General features: G+C 34.0%; 1 protein-coding gene across 1 annotated transcript; it reads left to right on the top strand.

Moving 5' to 3' along the window:
- The first annotated feature begins 250 nt into the window (after positions 1-250).
- On the top strand, positions 251-11271 carry LOC141387283 (uncharacterized). Its single transcript, XM_073956766.1, has 5 exons — positions 251-256; positions 450-583; positions 637-777; positions 862-945; positions 11036-11271. Exons 2-5 carry the CDS (start codon positions 509-511, stop codon positions 11063-11065), a joined length of 330 nt encoding a protein of 109 aa, XP_073812867.1. The 5' UTR covers positions 251-256; positions 450-508; the 3' UTR covers positions 11066-11271.
- Positions 11272-24158: the final 12887 nt, after the last annotated feature.

Here is a 24158-nt window from a genome sequence, read left to right as displayed (position 1 = left end):
GGAAGTAGTTGTACAGTTTTACGCATGGCTGTCCTATCGATTATTTTGTATTTGTATATGAATTATTTTACCATTTCCATTCGTAAAACATTTATGTGAAAATCTTGAGCCACCCTTTTGCTAAATCGAATTCACTCAAACTTCGTCCATTATAACATGATGAGTTATGACATGAATCACTGCTACAAGTAGTTGTTTCCTTTCGTCAAATATTTATTTGCAGTTTTTTTTTTATTTGGGGTAAATAGAGTGAGTGGTACGGCTGTTTATTCAAACTTACAGCAAGCGATATTTCAGTTATTTGCTGCTTCTCACAAAATACATGCATACATATCTATCCAACAATTGTTTTCCAAACTGATTTCATTTTCAATGATTTTTTCGTAACTTGTGTGTGTGAAATAAAGTTTCCACAATAACATCGGTTAATATTTTCTATGTTTAAACAGATGTAGTTGAACTTTTGGTAGTACTTGATGAGGATTTTGAGCGCATACTTCGGCCCATTATGGAAAAACAGTGGATGGAAAAGAAGAACTCTATAGAGGCATTGGATTATTTCCACTTTTTTACTAAGGATCAGGTGAGTATTTCGGAGCAAATTAAAATGTAGATATATTTTTAATATTTCTCTAGTTGATAAATGCTTGTAAATTATGTATTTTGCGCCAATTTGAATCTCTGGAAACAATTTATTATGAGGATGAAGGCCATCTTAGCTATGTCTATTTTGTTTTAAGTGGGGAATGCATGATACTTCAGTGCCTTGATATTTTGGTATGTTAAAATCCCCATTAAAAATAATAAACATAATATGTGTAATATACATGTACATGTGGTTTTTTATTTATTTCTTTACAGGCCATACAAAAATACGGAAACACAGTGTATGAATTGTCATCTGGTTTAAAAAATAAAAACAATATTATTCCTGGAAGTCAAAGTGTGAGTAGAGTATGTATACCATATGTAGTGACAATCATTGTTGTATATACATACAGTTTGTCAAGTAATTGTTTTCGAACCAAGAAAACTAACGTTTTTCTGTATTAATTTATGAAAAATGACTGATAATTGGGATAAAACTGTCGGGTTTTTTGCAAAAATAGTTGGTAGACTTATTAAAGACAAGATAGGATGAATAAATAAAAAATTGACCCACGTAGTCCAACAAAAAATAACGAAAACCCATAACTACATATAATTCCAGCTGTCAAATAAATGTTTTCGAAATTTAATGGAGGTTCCAAAATAACCCATAATTTTGCAAAATTCTTGAAAATCATGACATTTTATTAATGTTATTCTTAAAAAGGGTTAACTACTAACAAGTATCAACAATATTAGTCATAGAATATCCCTACTAGGAGGGTTACCATATGGACCAAGGGAGTACCAGGTCATATTACATGTAAACAGGGTCCTATAGGTCTTAAACCGGTAATATCTGAAAACTATGGCGTTTTATGAGTTTTTTAGTTCACGAGGATGGACTGCCATCAAATACAATAAATACTACCTGCAGCATAATTAGATCAGAAGGGTTGCCAGATCGACTAAAAAGGTATCAGGTTATATAAACAGTGAACGAGGCCACGTAGGCCCCAAAACAGGGCACCGAAGTTTGTTTCTTTACTTAATATTAATTAAGAGATAATGACATTTCACTAGATAATCGAAAATATCGCAGTAATAGACCAATATTGCTTAGAAATGTATGGGGTAAAGGTTTCAACAATTTTCAGAAATGCATACTTCGACCTATTGGACACATTTCGCGTACTCTGCAATACTACTGTAGTACATTCTTAAGCGAAAAATTATGTTAATGGGTAAATAATGCTTCAGTGTTAGAATGGAAGCAAAAAACATAGAGAATTCCTCCGAACTGGCTACAAACAGTTGAAATCGGAGGTCTATTAAAAATCAGTATAGACTGACAATATCTTATATATTCATTTCTAAGCTATTTTTGTACATTTAAGTCATATTTTGGTTTATGTTGGAGAATTCCCTTATCCCTTAATTCAATTTGAGTTAAATAAACAAATTTTAAGCCCTGGTTATGGATTTAGGTGGTCTCATTTACTGTTTATATAACTTGGTACCTTTTTCGTACATCTGGCAACCCTCCTGATTTTATTATTCTGGAGGTAATCTTTATTTTTGTTGATGACAATACATCCTAGTGAACTAAAGAAACTCATAAAACGTCTTAGTTTTCAGATATTCCCTGTTTAAGACCTATAGGACCCTGTTTACATGTAATATGACCTGGTACTCCCTTGGTCCATATGGTAACCCTCCTAGTAGGGATATTCTATGACTAATATTGTTGATACTTGTTAGTAGTTAACCCTTTTTAAGAATAACATTCATAAAATGTTATGATTTTCAAGAATTTTGCAAAAATATGGGTTATTTTGGAACCTCCATTAAATTTCGAAAACATTTATTTGACAGCTGGAATTATATGTAGTTATGGGTTTTCGTTATTTTTTGTTGGACTACGTGGGTCAATTTTTTATTTATACATCCTATCTTGTCTTTAATATGTCTACCAACTATTTTTTGAAAAAAACCCGACATTTTTATCCCAATTATCAGACATTTTGCACAAATTAATACAGAAAATTATTAGTTTTCTTAGTTCGAAAACTATTACTTGACAAACTGTATTTGATTTTGATTACGTTCATAACGAGCACCGGATATAATGATGAATATTTATTTAAAGAAATTTTCGGTGTAAAAATAGGTTTCGAAGGAGAATATTTGTGGGTAATTATTACGAAAAGACTGGTTTCTGTGTCTCGACGCATTAACGGTTAAAAATATTGAAAACAAATTAAATTCTTAGAAACGGAATAAGTAAAACAGAATGTCCTTTATGCCTTGTTCATACCAAAGCTAATTCGCTCTCTATTCGTTGTTCGAACCTAAATTACGATATAATTACTTCATTTCCATACAAAATTTTGGGAACGAACAACGATTTTTGTACATTGTTCAATTTAAATTACTCTCCGAACGACGATAAAATATGTCCCATCTCTAATAAATGAGAGAATTTATCGAAATAAATTAATTATGATAGGATAAAAAAATTAAAAAATTTATTAAAAACCTGAACATTTTTAGAAAAACTGAAAACATGAATGAGATGTAAACGGTTTAACAACTAGTATGCATTCGCATCACAGCAAATTTTGCCTTCTCTTTCATTGCAGTTGCATTTCTTGTCCATCGTTTGAAATTCGCGTACAAATCTACAGACAAAAATCAAATGCCTGCCTGAAAGTCTGATACCAAAAAGTAATGTTGGCAGGTCTCTCTCTCTCGTTAATTTTGAAAATAGTAAAATGAAAAAATGTTCTGAAAACACCAAAATTGTGAAAATAGAAAACATGAATGAAAATAATATAATTTAATATTAAATAGATATCTGAAAGAACGACACATTTTATCAGTTCATATCAATTAATTTTACTCGTTTATTGGCTGAAACTTTCTTTAAAATCAGTAAACAAAAAATATGAAATTATGAATCATGTTGCTATGAATTGAAGGTATACAATAGTAGTACTAACGAAATAAAATATAAATATAATATAAACAAGTAAGAGCGGCGTTAAGTTCGGCCGGGCCGAACTGTTATACCCTCCACCACAAGTTGTATTGAAGTAAAATGGAATAAATAGTTTCCTTTCGTGTATGAAGAAGACTTAATACTAAATTTCAGCAATTTCGGTAAAACAATGTGAGGCACCATTCTATGGGGGCTATTTCAAAACGTCGATCTATACCGACAAATTTCTGACGAAAAGTTTTTATGCTCAAAGAAGACTAAATACCAAATTTCCTATATTTCGGTAAGAGAATGTGGCTAAAACTAAAAAAATACCGAAAATCAAGAAGTAAGATTCTATGGGGATATAGGAAGACTTGTACCTATACTGATAATACTCTTCTGGAATATTTTATAACCCTTGGAAGACGAAATAACGAATTTTAGCCATTTCGGTTGGATATTGACGTCACAATCTTCAGTATTACGAAAATCCGGAGGTACCGTTCTATGGGGGCTATATCGAAACGTGGACCTATACCGACGAATTTTAGTCAGAAATGGGGCAATATGAAAGCGTGGACCTGTACAGACATATTTCTGGCGAACAGTTTTATATCACATTGAAGACTAAATACCAAATTTCAGCCATTTTGGTGGAATATTGAAGACACAACCTTTAAAATACGAAAAATCGGGAGATACCTTTCCATGGGGACTATATGAAGGCGTGGACCTATACCGACAAATTTAAAGTGGAAGTTTGAGTACCCCCAACGAAGTCTAAATACCAAATTTCAGCCATTTCGGTGGAATATTGAGGCCACAACGTTCAAAATACCGAATATCGGGAGGTAACGTTCTATGGGGGCTATATGAAGGCATGGACCAATACCGACAAAGTTCTGGGGGAAAGTTTTATACCACCAACGTAGACTACGTACCAAATTTCAGCCATTTTGGTAGGATAATGAAGCTAAAACCTTCAAAATACCGAAAATCGGGAGGTACCGTTATATGGGTGCTATATGAAGGTGTGAACCGATACCAACAAAATTCTAGGAGAAAGTTTTGTACCCCTAAAGAAGACTACGTACCAAATTTCAGCCATTTTGGTAGGATAATGAAGCTAAAACCTTAAAAATACCGAAAATCGGGAGGTACCGTTCTATGGGGGCTATATGAAGGTGTGGACCGATACCGACAAAATTCTGGGGGAACATTGTATACCCCTAAAGAAGACTACGTACCAAATTTCAGCCATTTTGGTAGAATAATGAAGCTAAAACCTTAAAAATACCGAAAATCGGGAGGTACCGTTCTATGGGGGCTATATCAAAACGTGGAGCGATATATCCCATTTTCAATACCAACCATCCTGCAAGTAATAAAAACTTCTGTACCAAATTTATCTTTAAAATTGCGAGCTGTATCTTGATTTCAACAGACAGACGGACGGACGGAAATGGTCAAATCGACATAGAATTTTATGCTGATCAATAATATATGTACTTTATAGGGTCTCCGACGAATATTTCGATGTGTTACAAACGGAATGACAAATTTAATTATACCCTCCATATGGTGGAGGGTATAAAACTCCATATGGTGGAGGGTATAAATATTCTTCATATTTATATGAAACAAGTGAGAAAAGGCTATAGTCGGTACGGGACCGACTATGTGATACCCTACACCACTACCTCGGTGAATAATCTTTTCACTCGAAAACATTTCTTTTATGGAGATACGAAAGTTTTCAACTATCTGGCTTTTATACCAAATGACTTAAGGCGAACTGAACCAAAATAATTAATATTTAATTTTATATTTGACTACTGTCGACATCACCAACATCAATAGGCTTCTATCTATGTGAGAAAATTTAGTGATGATCCGATCAAAATTCCGACCTGTAGTGTGATTGCAGAAAAAGTGGAAAAAAGGGATGCATTAACGACAATTGCGATATCTCTATTATTTGAATACCTACGCCAACCTACTTTAAATAATTTCAAAGATGGGATTTTCTACTGTCTTAGTCAGGCTTTGCTTTTAGAAGGTCCCCAACAAAAGGTGTGATATCCGTCATTATTATTAAAATCGCAAAAATGAGAAGTTGGGTTTTATTAGCGACTATTGCGATATCTTCGTTGTTAGACCACCTACGAAACCTACGTTACATTGTTGTAAAGGTGATATTTTATATAAATTGACTTTTTCTCCAAATAAAGTTTTTGCTCATTCCGACCCCTAAATATTATCCGACCATCATCAAAATCAATAGGCTTCTTCCCCTGTGAGACCCTCAGTTTGCATCATTGTAATGATGGGATCTTCTACTTTCATAGTAAGGCTTTGCTTTTGGAAAGTATCCAACCAAAGCTGTGATATTCGTCATTATAACTAAAATCGCAAAAATGAAAATTTGGGTTTAATTTGCGACTATTGTGATATCTTCGTTGTTTGATCACCCACGATAACCTACTTTACATCATTAGAAAGGCGATATTTTCTACTTTCATTGTCTGGTTTTGTTTTTGGTATATTTCATATAGAAGCTGAGATATTCGCTTTGGAAAAAAACGTTGTCTTTTTATCCACATAAGTTGTTTGCCCATTCCGACCCCTAAATATTATCCGACCATCACCAAAATCAATAGGCTTCTTCCCCTCCGGGACCCCCATCAACACCCAAAATTTCGTGATGATCCGATCAAAATTGCGACCTGTAGCGTGATCGACCAGATCGACTCAGCTCGTCGAGACATTCATTTCGATATATATAATTATGGGTCTACGACCATTATTACAAACTTTTTGGCCAAAACCAACTTATAATACCCTCCCCACATAGTGGTGTAGGGTATAAAAATTGGTCGCACGGTGCAAATAGCACTGCACAACACAAAAAATAGTTTTTACCTGTAACTATTTTTTGTGTTGTGCAGTGCTATTTGCACCGTGCGACCAATTTTTTTCATGTAAATATGTAGAATATTTTCGGGCAGATTATGAAAGACGGTAAAAACAAGAAGACACGTGTATAGGGATTTTGAAAGTTTACGTCGGGAGGTAACCTAACTAGGGGTCCAATATTTCGCTTTGTGAACTGTTTTTCAAATATTCGGAGAAAGATTCCTCGTAATCTTTGCATTTTAGGTATATAGTGCCTTTGGCAATATTACTGAGAATGCTCTGCTCTGTGGAATATGTTAACCCTCTAACGTCTCTCTAAAGGGGACTTTTTGGTCCCTTTTTTAATAAAATTTTTAAAATTTCTTTAAGGATGGGTCGCTGCACGTTCGTATATTCCACAAAAATGTCCGCCATAAGATTTAACTATAGGTCTCAGAATACAACAAAACTGAAAAATCTAAACTAAGGGTAGAAAATGTGAAAAAATTCATTTTAGGATAAAATATGCTCTTTTTCCAACTTGGCTCCAGATTGTCTAACAAAACATCATTTTAGAAAGAAAGTGCCAAGGACGAAAATACTCTACATCAAATTTTAATATAATTTACCGAAGACATGAAATCTATATACTTAATATTTACTAGTTAAATATCGGAATCAAATTTAGTAAAAACCCGAAATTTGTTGTTGTATTTTTTGCTTGCAATTATTCTGCACTTTTTTTGAGTTGACATATGAAAGTCACATGAAACTTTGTGCTAGACATATGGTGTCATAGAATGAAATTTCACTATAAATCTCAGAATAAACTATATATGTAGATGTAACGGATTTTAAGAAAATTACAGCAATAACTGGGGTATAAAAACCAGTAAGGAAAGGATAAAAGTCGGGCGGGGCCGACTATATATAATACTCTTCACCACTGTGAATATGTAAAATATATATGGGAGCTAAATCCAAATCAGAACAGATTTCGATATAATTTTTCACATTTTTCACATAGTCCAAATTTCATCAAAATTGGACATACACTCCACGTCAGTAGAATAGAACACCTACATTTTTGTTAATGTTAGCTTATTTATCCCAAAACGAATGAATCTGCGTTTTCAATCTTGTGGGGATGTAAAGTCTATGATGTTCCGTATCAACCTTATAAAAAATTATGTCCTTAGCTCTTCGCGAAATCATTTTTTGATCTATTTTCCGATAGTACTATGAAAAATACGTATTTATTTTTGGTCATCAGGATAGAACAGTCACTTTATTTTCGCGAATTTTTGAGATATTAACGCCGAATTTTCCTTCAGTCAATAAAACAAGGCTTTCACATCATTTTTCACCAAAGTAAACCTATAAATTGTTCCGCGTACACCGAAATAACAGCGTTAAAGGGTTTAAATTGACAGATATTGGAAACATCTCGGAATGTCAATAGGAGTCACGCAATTATGTCATATTTCTTCACAATAAGATAGAATATGACACAGACAACCTCGGCGGATACAATCGAGTGCTTCGGATGCTGATAAGATGAAATATTTTTACAATATTTATGAAAAACGTAAAAATTTCTTAAAAAACCATGATGATTTGTTCAATAAAATGGTTTTTCCGCGAACATGTCTGCCATTTAATGGTTTCGACATAAGCTCCAGATTTAGAGAAATAATCTGATATTAAAATAACTGCTATTTTAATACACTGAGGGAAATTTTAGCACATTTTTCAAATTGAACACACCTTTTGGACTAGGAATTTTATATGTGTTCTTATTTCGGTGTCCGCGACTATTCTCAACATTGTTATGCTCCAATGTAAATGTACCAGGTTATGCTATCCATACCGGACTTTACGAATTAGTAGTTTTTTAACTGAAATCGCAAACGTAAAAGCCCCGTTTTCGCGGGAAAACACAGTCATGGAAATTGAGGTTTTAGGTTTCGTATGTTGTTTAAAAAAGTACTAAAATTTCCCTCAGTGTATTAAAAAAACGGTTGTTTTCGTATCAGATTATCTTCCTCCAAATCTGGAGCATATTTCCAAACCTTTGAACGGCAAACTTTTTCGCGGAAAAACCATTTTATTGAACAAAACATCAAGGTGTTTGTAAGAAATTTTGACATTTTTCATAATTATTTTGAAAATATTCTATCTTACCAGCATCCGAAGCACTCGATTGTTTCCGTCGAGGTTGTCTGTGTTATATTCTATCTTATTGTGAAGAAATATGACATAACTGCGCGACTCCTATCGACATTCCGAGATGTTTCCAATATCTGTCAATTAAAACCCTTTAACGCTGTTATTTCGGTGTCCGCGGAATAACTTATAGGTTTACTTTGGTGAAAAATGATGTGAAAGCCTTGCTTTATTGACTGAAAAAAAATTCGGCGTTAATATCTCAAAAATTCGCGAAAATAAAGTGACTGTTCTATCCTGATGACCAAAAATAAATGCCTATTTTTCATAGTACTATCGAAAAATCTATCAGAAAATCATTTCGCGAAGAGCTAAAGACATAATTTTTTATAAGGTTGATACGGAACATCATAGACTTTACATCCCCACAAGATTGAAAACGCAGATTCATTCGTTTTGGGATAAATAAGCTAACATTAACAAAAATGTAGGTGTTCTATTCTACTGACGTGGAGTGTATATGTATAGCGTGTTTCTTGCATCAAATACCTCAAATCGGTCGAAAATATATATGGGGGCTATATCCAAATCTGAACCGATTTCGATATGATTTGGCACAGTTATTTCTAGACTAATCACCGTCGCGCATTCCAAATTTATTTGAAATTGGACATATATAGCGTGTTTCGTGCACCAAATGTCTTAAATCGGGCGAAAATATATATAGGGGCTATATCCAAATCTGAACCGATTTCTATATAATTTGTCACACTTATTTCTAGACTAAATTTCGTCCCTTATTCTAAATTTCATTGAAATCGGACATATATAGCGTGTTTTGTGCGCCAAATGCCTTAAATCGGGCGAAGATTTGGGGGCTATATCCAAATCTGAACCGATTTTTACCAAAATAAATAGCGTTCGTCTTTTTGCCAAAAAACTATCTTCCCCAATTTTCATGCGAATCGGACAATAAATGTGAACTGTACTTTTTTTTACAAAAATACATGGACAGACGGACAGACAGACGGACATGCGTAAATCGACTCAGAAAGTGATTCTATGTATATCCCAAAAGGAACTATGGGTCTATCTCGTTTCCTTTTGCATGTTACAAACCAATGCACAAATACATAATAGCCCTTACCACAAGGTGGTGAAGGCTATAACAAGAATTTTTATGCTGTTTGTCTTCTTTGATAATTTCAAATGTTTTAGATTTGAACGGAAACGTCATTTTTGAGGTGAACTTCAAAGAAAGAAGTGTTCCGCACAAAAGTTTAATGTAAGTTTTTAACGAAAAGAAATCTGTAAAAGTAACAGGTATCATAAAAAAATTGCTCCAATATGGATATATACACAACAAAATTTAATAAAGGTGAATTTCGTATTTTTCTGAATATATTGGATGTTCTCCCACAAATGTCCACTTTAGGAGAATAGTGCCAACGAAAAAAAATATGTAAAATTAAATTTCACAACCAAGCTTCAAAACAAATAAATTTCCAGGTATAATATATGTATGTATATGAAATATGAGAAAAATGGTATATACAATTTTTTATTAGTTTATCAAACGCTTTTCTATTTATATTCTGATGCCGAAGCATGATAGAAGAACAGAAATAGGAAGATAATTGTCTCGGCGTATTTTCCCCTCACTTGCATTTTCGTGGTTAAGGGCGCCAAAAGATTTGAGGTCTTGATGTTAAAAGGGAACATTTTGTCAGGTTCATATTTTTCAAACCGTTAAGAATTTTGATTAACTCTTGGAGGCAAAGTTGAAGCTCATGTCCAAAGGAAAATATTGTGAATACATAAAATCCACAAAACTGCATCTTCAAAGTCAAAATCGTCAAAGCCAAATGTCTTTTATAAATTTGTAAATGGTTAATAAACACTAAACCTTTAAAAATTCAAGAAAACGACCTTGTTGTTTGTATTTTTATTGAATTTTAAGAGATTTTTTATAATTTTTATCTCAGGTTTTGGTCTATAGATACCAAATAATCAACCACAAAATTTCTAAAAAAAATAAGAAGTAATTTAGGAGCGGTTCTTTAAGAACCTAAAGATTCGCTCGAATAAAGGCCGAATGTCCCAGAAAGTTAATTATTGGAAGCTTAGGTATATTTTATATATATTCTACAAGTGGTGTCTTAGGACACGCCGTTCAGACTCGGCAGTAAACAGTAGGTCCCATATCATTGAGCTAATATGAATTGGGGTGCACTCATTGATATGAGAGAAGTCTCCCTTGTCCCATCTGGGATGTTTGTGAAACAGTTATTATTATAGGCATATTTTAGCAATTGCCATTTTTCTTAAATTTTTAACGGTTCGGTATCTTTTGATCAAAGCTCGAGAGCAAATTATAAAAATACGATTTTTTGTCTATTTCAGACCTTAAGATCCGCTCCTTGGGGCCCTTAACCGCGAAAGTGCAAGAGAGAGGGAAATACGCCGAGACAAGTCGTCTGCTCCGTCGGAAAAGGTCGTAAGTCCCTTTCAATAAATTTTTCAGGAGGAAGAAAAAACATTCCAGCGCTTTCTGTATTAAAGATTTTATTATGGTGGTAAAAGCAGCATTTTTCTTTTATCTCTTCTTTGTTTGATAAAATTCCGTCGCGTTTGGTAGATAATTGGATGTCTTTGGACTTACGACCTTTTCCTTGTACAGTTTTGTATTTTAGTAGGGACTTAGGACCTTTTCCTACAATTTACGGACGTTTTTAAAATAAAATATTTATACTTTACAAAACAATGTGAAAAGGGTACTATAAGTTTGTTTTGTCCAATATTCGTGTAACAACGCGAAGTGTTCGTCGTAGACCCCCTCCCCTTGCAATTTTTTCATATCTTGACGAGATAAAGCGATCTAGCTAAGTGTGTCCGTCCATCCATTAACAATTGTAATAAAACTCCAGGTCTCAATTTTGGACCGATTGTCACGAAATTTTGTGGAGAGATCGGGTTCCGACCAGAAGTGACCCCATTAGATGTTGGTTATAATCGAAAGGTGTGAGATGGACCAAACCCACAATTTTTACCCGACTTTGTAGCTGTCCTGTAGATCGCAGTAATATTCCGATCGGAGCGAAATTTTAAGAATGATTTGGGTTTAAGACAAAGAATAAGCTTGCAATTTAACATGGTGATGAGATAATTATTAGCGGGCTTAATGGACCAAAACTTTTGTGTGAACTCTTATATATAAAAGACAATGTGTGTATGTTTGTATGTTCCGCATAGACTCAAAAACGGCTGAACTGTTTTTTGAAAATTTCAGAGAATATACAAGGAACAAACCAGGTGAAAATAGGCTTTATAGTTTTTGAATTTCGGAGGGGGCGGGGGCAGGCCCTATTTAAAAAAAAAATCGCTTTTTTGCAAAAGTTATGAAAGTATCGATCAGAAAATTAATTTGCGAGGCATTGGTTGTTGAATCTCCGACCCTAAATATTTATTCTATTTTCAGATTATGCACAGGGATGTCCCTTGGTGGAAGTAGGCTATATATTTTGCTGAATTTCGGAGGAGCGGGTTACACCTGTGCCCTTTTTTTAAATGCGCTATATATATAAAACTTACGAACGATTCCGTTTCCCCAATCCTGGGTACATATTTTAGCATTAAGACCCGACCTGAGTAAAATTCTAAGTCGGTATACCATGACCGTCTGCCCGTCTTTTGAAATTAAGATATAGCTCGCAATTTTTAAGATAGATCTTCGTTTTTTGGTATAGATGTTTGGTATTGACGCCTTCATATAGCCCCCATAGAATGGTACCTCCCGATTTCCGGTATTTTGAAGGTGTGGCCTCAATATTCCTCCGAAATGGCTGAAATTTGGTTTTTATTCTTCGTTTCGGGTATAAAACATTCTCCCATAAATTTGTCTATATAGGTCCACGCCATCATATAGCCCCCATAGAACGGTGCCTCCCGAATTTCGGTATTTTGCAGGTTAGCCACATTGTTTTACCGAAATTGCTGAAATTTGTTATTTAGTCTACCGAATTTAACGACGTTCTTACTTGTTATTGATAGTCACTTGCATATCCCAACTAATTGCGATGCAAAAAAATATAATTGGCATAAGAAAAGGTAACATAAACTGTTTCAAGGGCCAGCAACGTGGACCGGTTCGGCTAATATTTAATATAAACATGACACCTTGAACTTATGACCTTGTATTTTTGCCTTACGACCTTTTCCTTCAATTAAATTTCATGATTAATTCCGTTAATGTACGTGGTTTCTTAGCTACATTATAATCCCAAATAGTGTCCTCTTTTGTCTTCCCAAGTATTTCTGCATCTTTTGTTTTTGTCTGCAAACTATGTAGAATCTTCAGCATGTAATGTCTTCCTACGTTTAGGAAGTTTATCATCAGTGCTTTCAGAATCACCGTTAAAATCATATGGAACTAGACCCATGACACCATCGTCTAATTCCATTCCAAATTCATACTGCTCTTTGTTAGCAAAAACCATGATGTCCTCTTAGTTTAATAACATTTCAATTAATTAATATTTTAGAATCATTTAATAATATAAACATTGCACTTACCCGTCCGATAGAAGGTATTTCTTTATCGAATTCAGAATACAAACTAATCTCGTTATGTGACCAGTTGATAAAGTTAAGTAAGATATACGACAGAAAAAACAGTAAAAATTTTGATTTTTTTACAAATTTTTCAATACGTGAGGTATTTGAACGCATACAGCATCCCAATTTGTATCAATGAAAAGGCCAGAAGTCCATCTTTCATAATCAGTTCGCTTATAGGGGAAAATAGAATTTTCGTTGCAATATAGAAATTATCACATTTTTGTTCAAAAGTTTGGTCCACAGGCTCCGCCAAATATCATCCGATTATCATCCAAAGGTGTATGCTAGTTCTTTACATTGTTCCCCAACCATGGATGACGTTAAACATTACATTTTAAAGTATACATTTTCCTGTGGACTTACGACCATTTCGTACTCAAATTTGTACGTTTTGTAGACTTACGACCTTTTCCGACAAGGTCAAAACGTGTAGAAAAACGCGACATACTACCATTTTCTATGTATCATACAACGTGTTTTGACTTGTACTATCATCCTGTAACAAAAACGCGATTTCCAAAAAAAGTGGACTTACGACCTTTTCCGACGGAGCAGACGAAGTGTTTTCCTATTTCTGTAGTGCCATTCTCTAACTCATTTTTTGAGTCACCGACAAATGTCGGTAAAATTAAAATGCTTATAATTTCGGTAGTTAACGATATTATTCGGTATGTTAGCGACGAATAAAAAGTAGTCGTTAAGTTCTACCGATAGCAACAGTGTTGTCAACTTTTATTTGAACTTTTCATTCATAATTTTGCGTTTTAATTTTACCGATTTTTGTCGGTAACTCAAAAAATGAGTTAGAGAATCGCACTACTGGTCTGCTATCATGCTTCGGCATCATAATTTGAAATATGAATAGAAAAGCTTTAGATAAACTAATCAAAAATTTTTATATACCATTTTTTTCATATTTGTTCATATACATATATTCATTCTTGTTATACCATGCATATATTATACCTGGAAATTCGTTGTGAAATTTAATTTTACATATATTTTCCGTTGACACTATTCTCCTAAAGTGAACATTTGTGGGAGAACATCAAATATATTCCGAAAAAATACGAAATTCAAATCTAAAACATTTGAAATTATCAAAAAAGGAACCCAACATAAATATTCTGGTTTTTATACCCTAGTTATTGCTGTAATTTCCTGAAAATCCGTTACGTAGTTTATTCTGCTATATAGTTTATTCTGAGATTTATCGTGAAATTTGACGTAGAATATTTCATTCTTTGACACCATATGTCTAGCACAAAGTTTCATGTTACTTTCATGCGTCAAATCAAAAAAGTGCAGTACAAGTGAGCCAAGGCTATAGTCGGGTCGGGGCCGCCTATTTGATACCCTACACCACTACCCCTGTGCATAAGCTTTTGACTGGTAAAATTCAAAATATTAATATTGGGATAGCTTAGCGCCTTTGCTCTGAATGTCTTCATTAATACAGGTCAATTTTGTTGAAACGCATTTAAGTGCATCGTCAGTACAACTCAAATAAAAAAATGGAAAAGTGGAATGTACGCCATCCATCAACAGGATTCTTTCTCTGTGAGACCCCATCAACCCCCAAAATTTCGTGAGAATCCGGTCAAAATTCCGAACTATAGTGTGATTGCACAAAAAATGGAAAAAGGGATGCATTACCGACTACTGCGATGTCTCTGTTATTTGACCACCTATGACAACCTACTTCACATCGTTGTTTTGCTTTGGATATGCCTCTTAGACATTCGCTTTGAAATAAAATTTTGGTCTTTTCTCCAAATAAGTTTTTTTCACATTCCGACCTCTGAATAATATCCGACTATTACCAAAATTAATAGGTTTTTTCCTATGTGGGACTCCCATTAACTCCCAAAATTTCGTGACGATCCGATCAAAATTGCGGATCGTGATTACAAAAAAAAATGAAAAAATGGGATGTATTACCGACTATTGTGATATCTCCGTTATTTGGCCACCTACGCACGGTGGTCAAAACTGATCTAGCGGCGCGAAATTTATAATTTGCAAACGAAATGAGATACGTTACTGAAATTTTGCACAAACTCAGCCTGTATCTGTGGGTAATAATAGGCCAAATATGAACAATATCGACTAATGTTTAGGTATAGCCCCCATATAACGGTACCTTCCGATTTTCGGTATTTTGAGAATTTAAGCCACATTTTCGTAGCAAATTAGCTGTAATTTGGTACTTAGGGTTCCTAGTGGTCACAAAATATTTAAACCAAAAATTATGGACATAGGTGCACGTTTTGATATAGCCCCCATGTAACCCTACCTCCCGATTTAAGTTATTTTGAATATCATAACCACATTTTTAAACCGACTTGGCTGTAATTTGGCTTTCCGTGTTCTCGGATTTATGTTTCGATGTAGCCCCTTTTATGGTACCCCCGACTCGTTGAAATTTTATTTGTTATCCCATATTTATTAACATATTTCGTCTGCTCCGTCGGAAAAGGTCGTAAGTCCACTTTTTTTGGAAATCGCGTTTTTGTTACAGGATGATAGTACAAGTCAAAACACGTCGTATGATGCAAAGAAAATGGTAGTATGTTGCGTTTTTCCACATGTTTTGCCCTTGTCGGAAAAGGTCGTAAGTCCACAAAACGTACAAATTTGAGTTCGAAAAGGTCGTAAGTCCACAGGAAAATGTATACTTTAATAGAATATTACAGCTAATGCAGTTCAGATATAATGTTTAACGTCATCCATGGTTGGGGTACAATGTAAAGAACTAGCCTACACCTTTGGATAATAATCGGATGATATTTGGCGGAGCCTGTGGACCATACTTTTGAACAAAAATGTGATAATTTCAATATTGCAACGAAAATTTACATTTGAAGTCTATTTTCCCCTATAAGCGAACTTATTATGAAAGATGGACTTCTGGCCTTTTCATTGATACAAATTGGGATGCTGTATGTGTTCAAATACCTCATATATTGAAAAATTTGTAAAAAAAAAACAGAATTTTTACTGTTTTTACTGTAGTATGTCTTACTTAACTTTATCAACTGGTAATTTGTGGTTTCTCTAGGGACATTTATTCACATAACGAGATTAGTTTGTATTCTGAATTCAATAAAGCAATTTCTTCTAACAGACGTGTAAGTGCAATGTTTATCTTATTGAATGATTCTAAAATATTAATTAATTGAAATGTTATTAAACTAGACATCATGGTTTTTGCTAACAAAGAGCAGTATGAATTTGGAATGGAATTAGACCATGGTGTCATGGGTCTAGTTTCCTATGGTCACGGTGATTCTAAAAGCTCTGATGATAAACTTGCTTAACGCAGGAAGACATTACATGCTGAAGATTCTACATGGTTTGCAGACAAAAACAAAAGATGCAGGGAGTTGGGACAGAAATACTTGGGAAGACAAAAATAACACTATTTGGGATTACAATGTGGCTGTGAAACCACGTACATTAACGGAAGTAATCATGAAATTTAATTGAAGCAAAAGATCGTAAGACAAAAATACAAGGTCGTAAGTACAATGTGTCATGTTTTATATTAAATATTAGCCGAACCGGTCCACGTTGATGGCCCTTGAAACAGTTTATGTTACCTTTTCTTATGTCAATTATATTTTTTTTTGCATCGCAAATTATCAATAACAAGTAAGAAAGTCGTTAAATTCGGCCAGGCCGAACTTGAATTTTACTTCAATTGGTTTCCTTTCGTTTATGAAGTAGACTAAATACCAAATTTCAGAAATGTCGGTAAAACAATGTGGCTAACCTTCAAATACCGAAATTCGGTAGGCACCGTTCTATGGGACTATATGAAGGCGGAGACCTATATAGACAAATGTATGGGAGAAAGTTTTATATCCCAAACGAAGAATAAATACCAAATTTCAGCCATTTCGGAGGAATATTGAGGCCACATACCGGAAATCGGGATTTACCGTTCTATGGGGGCTATATGAAGGCGTGTACCTATACAGACAACATTTTAGGAAAAAGTTGTATACCCCCAACGAAAACTAAATACCAAATTTCAGCCATTTTGATGGGATAATGAAGTTAAAATCTTGAAAATACCGAACATCAGGAGGTACCGTTCTTTGGGGGCTATATCAAAACGTGGACCGATATACACCTTTTTCAATACCAAACGTCCTAGAATAATAGAAACTTCTATACCAAATCACGAAAATCAATCTTAAAAATTGGAAGCTGTATCTTAATTTCAAAAGACTGACAGACGGTCATGGTTATACCGACTTAGAATTTTACTCTGATCAAGAATATATATAATTTATAGGGTCTTCGCTGAATATATCGATATGTTACCAACTGAATGACAAATTTAATTATACCCTTCATATTATGGTGGAGTGTATAAAAATCTTCAGAAATGTTGGTGTCGATATGCAATTTTAACATACCGCCAAATAACTGATGACTTGAGGCATGCCGACTGTGTCCACCTTTATATAATGTATCTTATATACCAGATAAAACTATAGCTTTCCAATAAGACCAAAGCTTCGTTATGCACAACATCTGGTGTTTCCATTGATTTGTAGAATATTTAAGAAAATGGGAGTGATCGGGTCTTATTGCTAAAATATGTACCCAGGATTGGGGAAACGGAATCGTTCGTAAGATTTATATATACCGCATTTAAAAAATAGGGCACAGGTGTAACCCGCTCCTCCGAAATTCAACAAAATATATAGCCTACTTCAACCAAGGGACATCCCTGTGCATAATCTGAAAATTACATGGAATAAGTACTGAGGGTCGGAGATTCAACAACCGTTGCCTCGCAAATTAATTTTCTGACCGATACTTTCATAACTTTTGCAAAAAAGCGTTTTTTTTAATAGGGTTTACCCACGCCCCTTCCGAGATTCAAAATATGTATAGCCTATTTTCAACTCGGCTGTTTCTTGTATATTCTCTGAAAATTTCATAAAAATCGGTTCAGCCGTTTTTGAGTCTATGCGGAACATACAAAAATACACACATTGTCTTTTATATATAAGATTTCACCCAAAAGTTTTGGTCCATTAAACCCGCTAATAATTACCTCATCACCATGTTCAATTGCAAGCTTCTTCTTTGTCTTAAATTCAATTCATTCTTAAAATTTCGCGCCGATCGGATTATTACTGCGATCTACAGGATAGCTACAAAGTCGGGTAAAAATTGTGGGTTTGGTCCATTTCACACCTTTCGATCATAACCAACATCTAATGGGGTCACTTCTGGTTGGAACCCGACCTCTCCACAAAGTTTCGTGACGATCGGTCCAAAATTGCGGCCTGGAGTTTTATTTAAATTTTTAATGGATGGACGGACACACATAGCTTGATCGCTTTATCTCGTCAAGATATGAAAAAATGGCAAGGGGAGGGGGTCTACGACGAATACTTGGCGATGTTACATGAATATTGGACAAAACAAACTTATACTACCCTTTCCACATTGTTTTGTAAAGTATAAATATTTTACTTTAAAAACGTCCGTAAATTATAGGAAAAGGTCGTAAGTCCCTACAAAAATACAAAACTGTACAAGGAAAAGGTCGTAAGTCCAAACACATCCAATTATCTCCCAAACGCGACGGAATTTTATCAAACAAAGTACAGGTATTGAAGCGGAATAAATAAACGAAGAATGCTGCCTTTACCACCATAATAAAATCTTTAATACAGAAAGCGCTGGAATGTTTTTTCTTCCTCCTGAAAAATTTATTGAGAGGGACTTACGACCTTTTCCGACGGAGCAGACGATTTATCTATAATATGGTATTATAGTGTCTCCGGTGGTAGAACTCCTCCTTGCAAACATTCCTCAAGATAGGTCCATATTTTGATATAGCTCCCATACAAATGCACAGCTAAATTTGTATGAATTTCATGCAAAACCCCTTATTTTGAAAGTGCAGTCATCAGAAGATTTGCAAATATTTACAGCCCTAATGTGGTTATTCCGTATCCAGAGAGTCCAATTTAATTCCCCAAAAATTAACCGAACCCAAGTTCGGTCAAGTTTACAAGATGCACTCTATGGAACAAGCGCGTACAACCCATAAAAACACTAAAAAATTGAATTTTTTGAAAATTTATTCCTATATAACTAAGAACCTCCAGACCCCAAACTATTTTTTTATAATTTAAATCACACCCTGCTGCTATTAATTGAAAATAAATGTTGTCCAGTTTTATTACGAATTTATTTAACATTTAAACAAATATGAAGTTAATTTTTTAGCAACAATTTTTTTAAAATCTGATGCAACAAAAATTCTTGTGTTTGATAGTGAATAACTGAGTGAATATTTGAATCGCGCCGCTAGATCAATGGTTTCGACCAGTGTGCTACGCCAATCTGCTTTACATCATTGTAAAGATGGGATTTTCTACTTCATAGTCAGGCTTTGCTTTTGGAAGGTTTGGAAGGCTTTACCAAATCTGTGATATTCGTCATTATTATTACCCAGCAAAAATACTCATTACAAATTGGTCTACTTTCTCATTATTTTAACACGGGCATGTCATAGGGAGTAAGTACTTATTTTTTGGCACTTAAAAGTAAATAAATAAGTACTTAAATAAGTAGTTGCGACTTGAAGTAACCAGGGAGTAACTACTTATTTATCTACTTTGTAGTGGCCAAAAAATAAAACGCGATTTTCTTTAAAATTCTTTACACAAATGAAATCCTTTATACGCGATTATAATATTTGCGAAAACGCGTGTCATAAATTACAGAGATACGCGAGTAATATGGATTTTTTACGCAAAATAGAATGGGGAGGCACATTCGCGGTTCTTAAAGAATCTATTTGAAATAGGTTATATTGACGTATTTTTGATGGGCGCTAATGAAACCGGATGCGCATCAAAATCGTATGCACATTGCGCGACTTTTACCCACTTTAAGTTTTTTGGCATGGTGGAATAAGAAGGTGTTACATCAAATCATGTCAGCCGTCAAATTTGCTCACAATAATGCTTTACTGTGAATTGCTTGTTTACATTTTGTATGTGATTTTATTCACAATAACGCATTTTGACAATTGCTATGAAGATCAGCTGTTTTTGGCGTTACACCTTATTATTCCACCATGGTTTTTGGCATTGTGAGATGCAACTGACGGCACACAATGGCCGCTGAGTGAAACATCGAAATATGAAATATTGATTCGCCTTATCCCAAAACGGCTGCGCATCAACTCATTTTTACTAATTCGCGAATTACAGGCTTTTTAATTTTCATATTTTTTGAATGATTGTAATTTCAATATTACTCTAAATTTCCTATCCTTATAATTTATCACAGTAAGCAACTAAGCTTTTGTGATGGTAAATCACATTTCTTGATGAAGTTTTAGTAGAGTACATTGATTATCGTATGGGATTCTAGCGAAATAGTTGGAGAACTCCCAAATATTTTTTTCTAATTTTTCGAATCAAACCAAAAAATACATTTGCAAAAATATTGTCTAAGAGTAAGTTTTTCTTTTTGTTGTTGCTATAATATGCAATTTATGTACCCAATCTTTATATTTTTCTACGCGTTGTCTAGATTCCGCAGATATTTTTAAATTTATTTTCTAAGTCTTTGAACGGACTCTGGGACAGGATAATTTAGATTTACTTCAATATTTGTTAATTAATTGTTGATTTTCCGCGAAAATAATAATAAATTTAGTAAATATTAAAACATCTACGAATAGATATGGAATGCTGTTAACGGTTTATGCATACATTTTCTCATAACAACAAATAAGAGATTTTTAAATAACTTTTCTTTGTATGAGAATAAAAACCGCTATAACTTTTGCGCGCATCTGACAATTTTGTGAACGGGAACAGATTTGAAACCAGATTTTTTTACTTAAGCTCAGCACCAAAAATTGTAGATGTGCAAGAAAAAAATTTAATTTTTTCAAATGGAATTGCAAAGGAATTTTGGTTTTTACCATATATTCTTGATCAGGGTAAAACTCTAAGTCGATACAACTATGTCCGTCTGGTGAAATCAAGATACAACTCGCAATTTTAAAGATAGAACAAATGGGCTATCTCGTTTTGATATAGCCCCCATAGAACGGTACCACCCGATTTTCGGTATTTTGAAGGTTATGGCCACAATTATCAATCGAAATGCCTGAAATTTGATATTTAGTATTCGTTGAGGGTGTCCAACTTTACCCTATAAATTTGGGTCTACGCATTCATATAGCCCCCATAGAACGGTAACTCCCGATTTTCGGTATTTTGAAGGTTGTGGCTTCAATATTCCACCGACAGGGATGAAATTTGGTATTTAGACTTCGTCGGTGGTAAAAAATTGTCCCCCAGAAATTTGTCCGCACAGGTCCACGACTTTATGTAGCCCCCATGGAACGATACGAACCGAAATGACTGAAATTTGTTGTTTAGTTTTCCATGGGGTTATAAAATATTCCAGAAGAGAATTATCTTTCATATGCCCCATAGAAGCGTACCTCTTGTTTTTTAGGGTTTAGCAACATTTTCTTACCGAAATATCGAAAATATGGTAATTAGTCTTCTTTAAGTCTAAAATTTTTCCGCAAGAAATTTGTCGGTATAGATCGACATTTTGATATAGTAGAACGGTACCTGCCGAATTTCAATATTTTGAAGGTTAGGCACATTATTTTACCGAAATTGCTGAAATTTGGTTTTCAGCAAGGCACAATTACTGCTCGAATATGAAAAGTCAAATCCCTTTATAAAAAAATATTTTTTAGTTGTAATTTCCCCAACAACATAAAGAAAGTTTTGACATAACATATTCAAAATTTTACGATGCCACTACCTGGGTAATTGTGCCATGTTGTTCCATTTTACCTAAATACAACTCGTGGTGGAGAGTATAACGCCTTCTTACTTGTTAAATATAAAATGATAAATTTTTGTTGCTACTCGGTAATCCGGACAATTCCATAATCAAAATTGAACATAGATACGATTGAAGTTTGTGTCACGGGAGCCTTTCACTTGCTAGCTAGTCGGTGGGTGGGTTCTTGTCCTCCATCAATCATACATTTTTCCATCACAATAATTATAATAGACTCCCTTAAATTTCATTCTCAATATAAGAACTAAAGCTGTGCACTGTTTGAACTGAGTGCACCAGTTTTGATGTTTTTAAAAAAATCAGTGGGTGTAGTGAAGATTCTGTTACTGGTTGTTTTTTGTTAAGGTAGAAACACAATCAGCTCGATTTGCTCCAGTAAAAGAATAAATGAAAAAAGCGACTTTATTCAAATTCGTCTTCATTGTTCTTTATTAGTCTACTCTAAGTCGGTGCTTACACGCACAAATTACTCGGGAAAGAAAATTGATTTTTTTGGCAATAGGGGGTAGGAAAGAGTATTGAAGAGCTCTTTCTCCGCGCTCTCTCCCAAAAGCTCAATTTACTTTCCCGAGTAATTTGTGCGTGTAAACTCCGACTAAATGAAGAAAGCTAGAAAAATCCATTGTGTTTCTACCTTTACTCTTCCAAACAGTTATGGTGTGAATTAAATTCACATTTTGCTTCCAAGATTAAAATTTTTTATTTTAATTATTTATTATATTAACTTGTAGTAACTACAATGTTAATAAGACATAGCATTGGCTACTATGGCCATCAGCTAATTAAAATTTTTATATATGCAAATGCTAGAAATTTTTAAAATCTGGATGTATGTACCTTCATATTGGGTATATACAAAAATATTATCCTATATTGTTAATTTTCTTCGTGGAACTCTTCCACCTATAGGGAATCCGAAATACAGTCACTACAGTAGATTAATCATTTGAAGGACTTCACATCGAGCGGTATCGTAGTACCTTCCAATCCTAGGAGTAACTGAAGCTTGTGTACCAAATAAAAAAGCACTATCTTAAATATTGCTTGCTGTATATTGATTTCAACAGACGGGCGGACATGGTTATAGTTATATACGGTATCCGATGAATATTTCGATATTTTACAAACGGAATGACAAATTATACCCTCGAGGATGGTGTACAAATATATACAATTTTGCAACATTCTTCTGATTTCATAAATATAATTCTTGGTTGTTTTTTACAGAATAAAAAAAGAATATTTTTTCTAAGAAAAATAATAAAAAGTACCTTTTCAATGAGAAAAGTACCATTATAGTACTTTTGGAAATTTTGAATTTTCCATCTCAGGTTTCCATCTGTTTCGCCCAAACTGTTACAAACAGTTATTGGTGGCGATAACATAGGTATCTGTTGTGCGTTGTCAATGCGAAAGGGGGTTGATCGTTTAAAGCTGTTGTGAAGAAATACTGCAAAATAATTCCATATTTTGCTTCGATCATTAATTAATTCTTCTTGCAGACCCGTCCAAAGTCTTAGGAGTTATATAATTTTCAATAAAAGCTCTATGAAAAAATTTTGAGAGCTTTGTCTAATTTTCTACAGACGGGTGGACTGATGGACATCGAATTGGTATTTTGTGCAGATTAAGAATATGTATACTAGGGCTATAACAAAAAAATACCACCACAGTACCATGTTGTGAAAATTGTGCTGATAACGAAAACGAGTTTTTTAGTCGATTCGGTGAAAAAAGTTTCCGCACCAACTGCGATTACTAAAGCCCTTTTGATATTTTTTATATTTAAAAATTTAAATTTGTTTTGTTGGAATAAATATTTATAGAAAACAAATACGATTCTCACTGGCAAAGTCATTAAAAACAGTCTGTAATTTTCGTGAATTCATTGCACAATACTACATATTCTCTTGTCCGATATATAAAATTCGCGATTTTATAAGGAAAGACAAAAAAATGCAGTACTACCAAAGGTGCATTATATGCCCGGAAATATCGCGATTTGATAACAAATTGGCCCAGAATGGTT

This window comes from Musca autumnalis, unplaced genomic scaffold (assembly GCF_047663935.1).
Source record: "Musca autumnalis isolate F117 unplaced genomic scaffold, ASM4766393v1 scaffold_1, whole genome shotgun sequence".
Classification (NCBI taxonomy): Eukaryota; Metazoa; Arthropoda; class Insecta; order Diptera; family Muscidae; genus Musca; species Musca autumnalis.
Note: the sequence above shows the minus strand (reverse complement) of the source record. Positions and strands in the feature narration are given on the sequence as shown.

Coding starts and splice junctions, on each gene's coding strand:
- LOC141387283 (XM_073956766.1), top strand. CDS start 509: ATGGAAAAACAGTGGATGGAAAAGAAGAACTCTATAGAGGCATTGGAT. Junction 778..861: donor TTCAGTGCCTTGATATTTTG/GTATGTTAAAAT, acceptor ATTTCTTTACAG/GCCATACAAAAATACGGAAA. Junction 946..11,035: donor TTATTCCTGGAAGTCAAAGT/GTGAGTAGAGTA, acceptor TGTCTATTTCAG/ACCTTAAGATCCGCTCCTTG.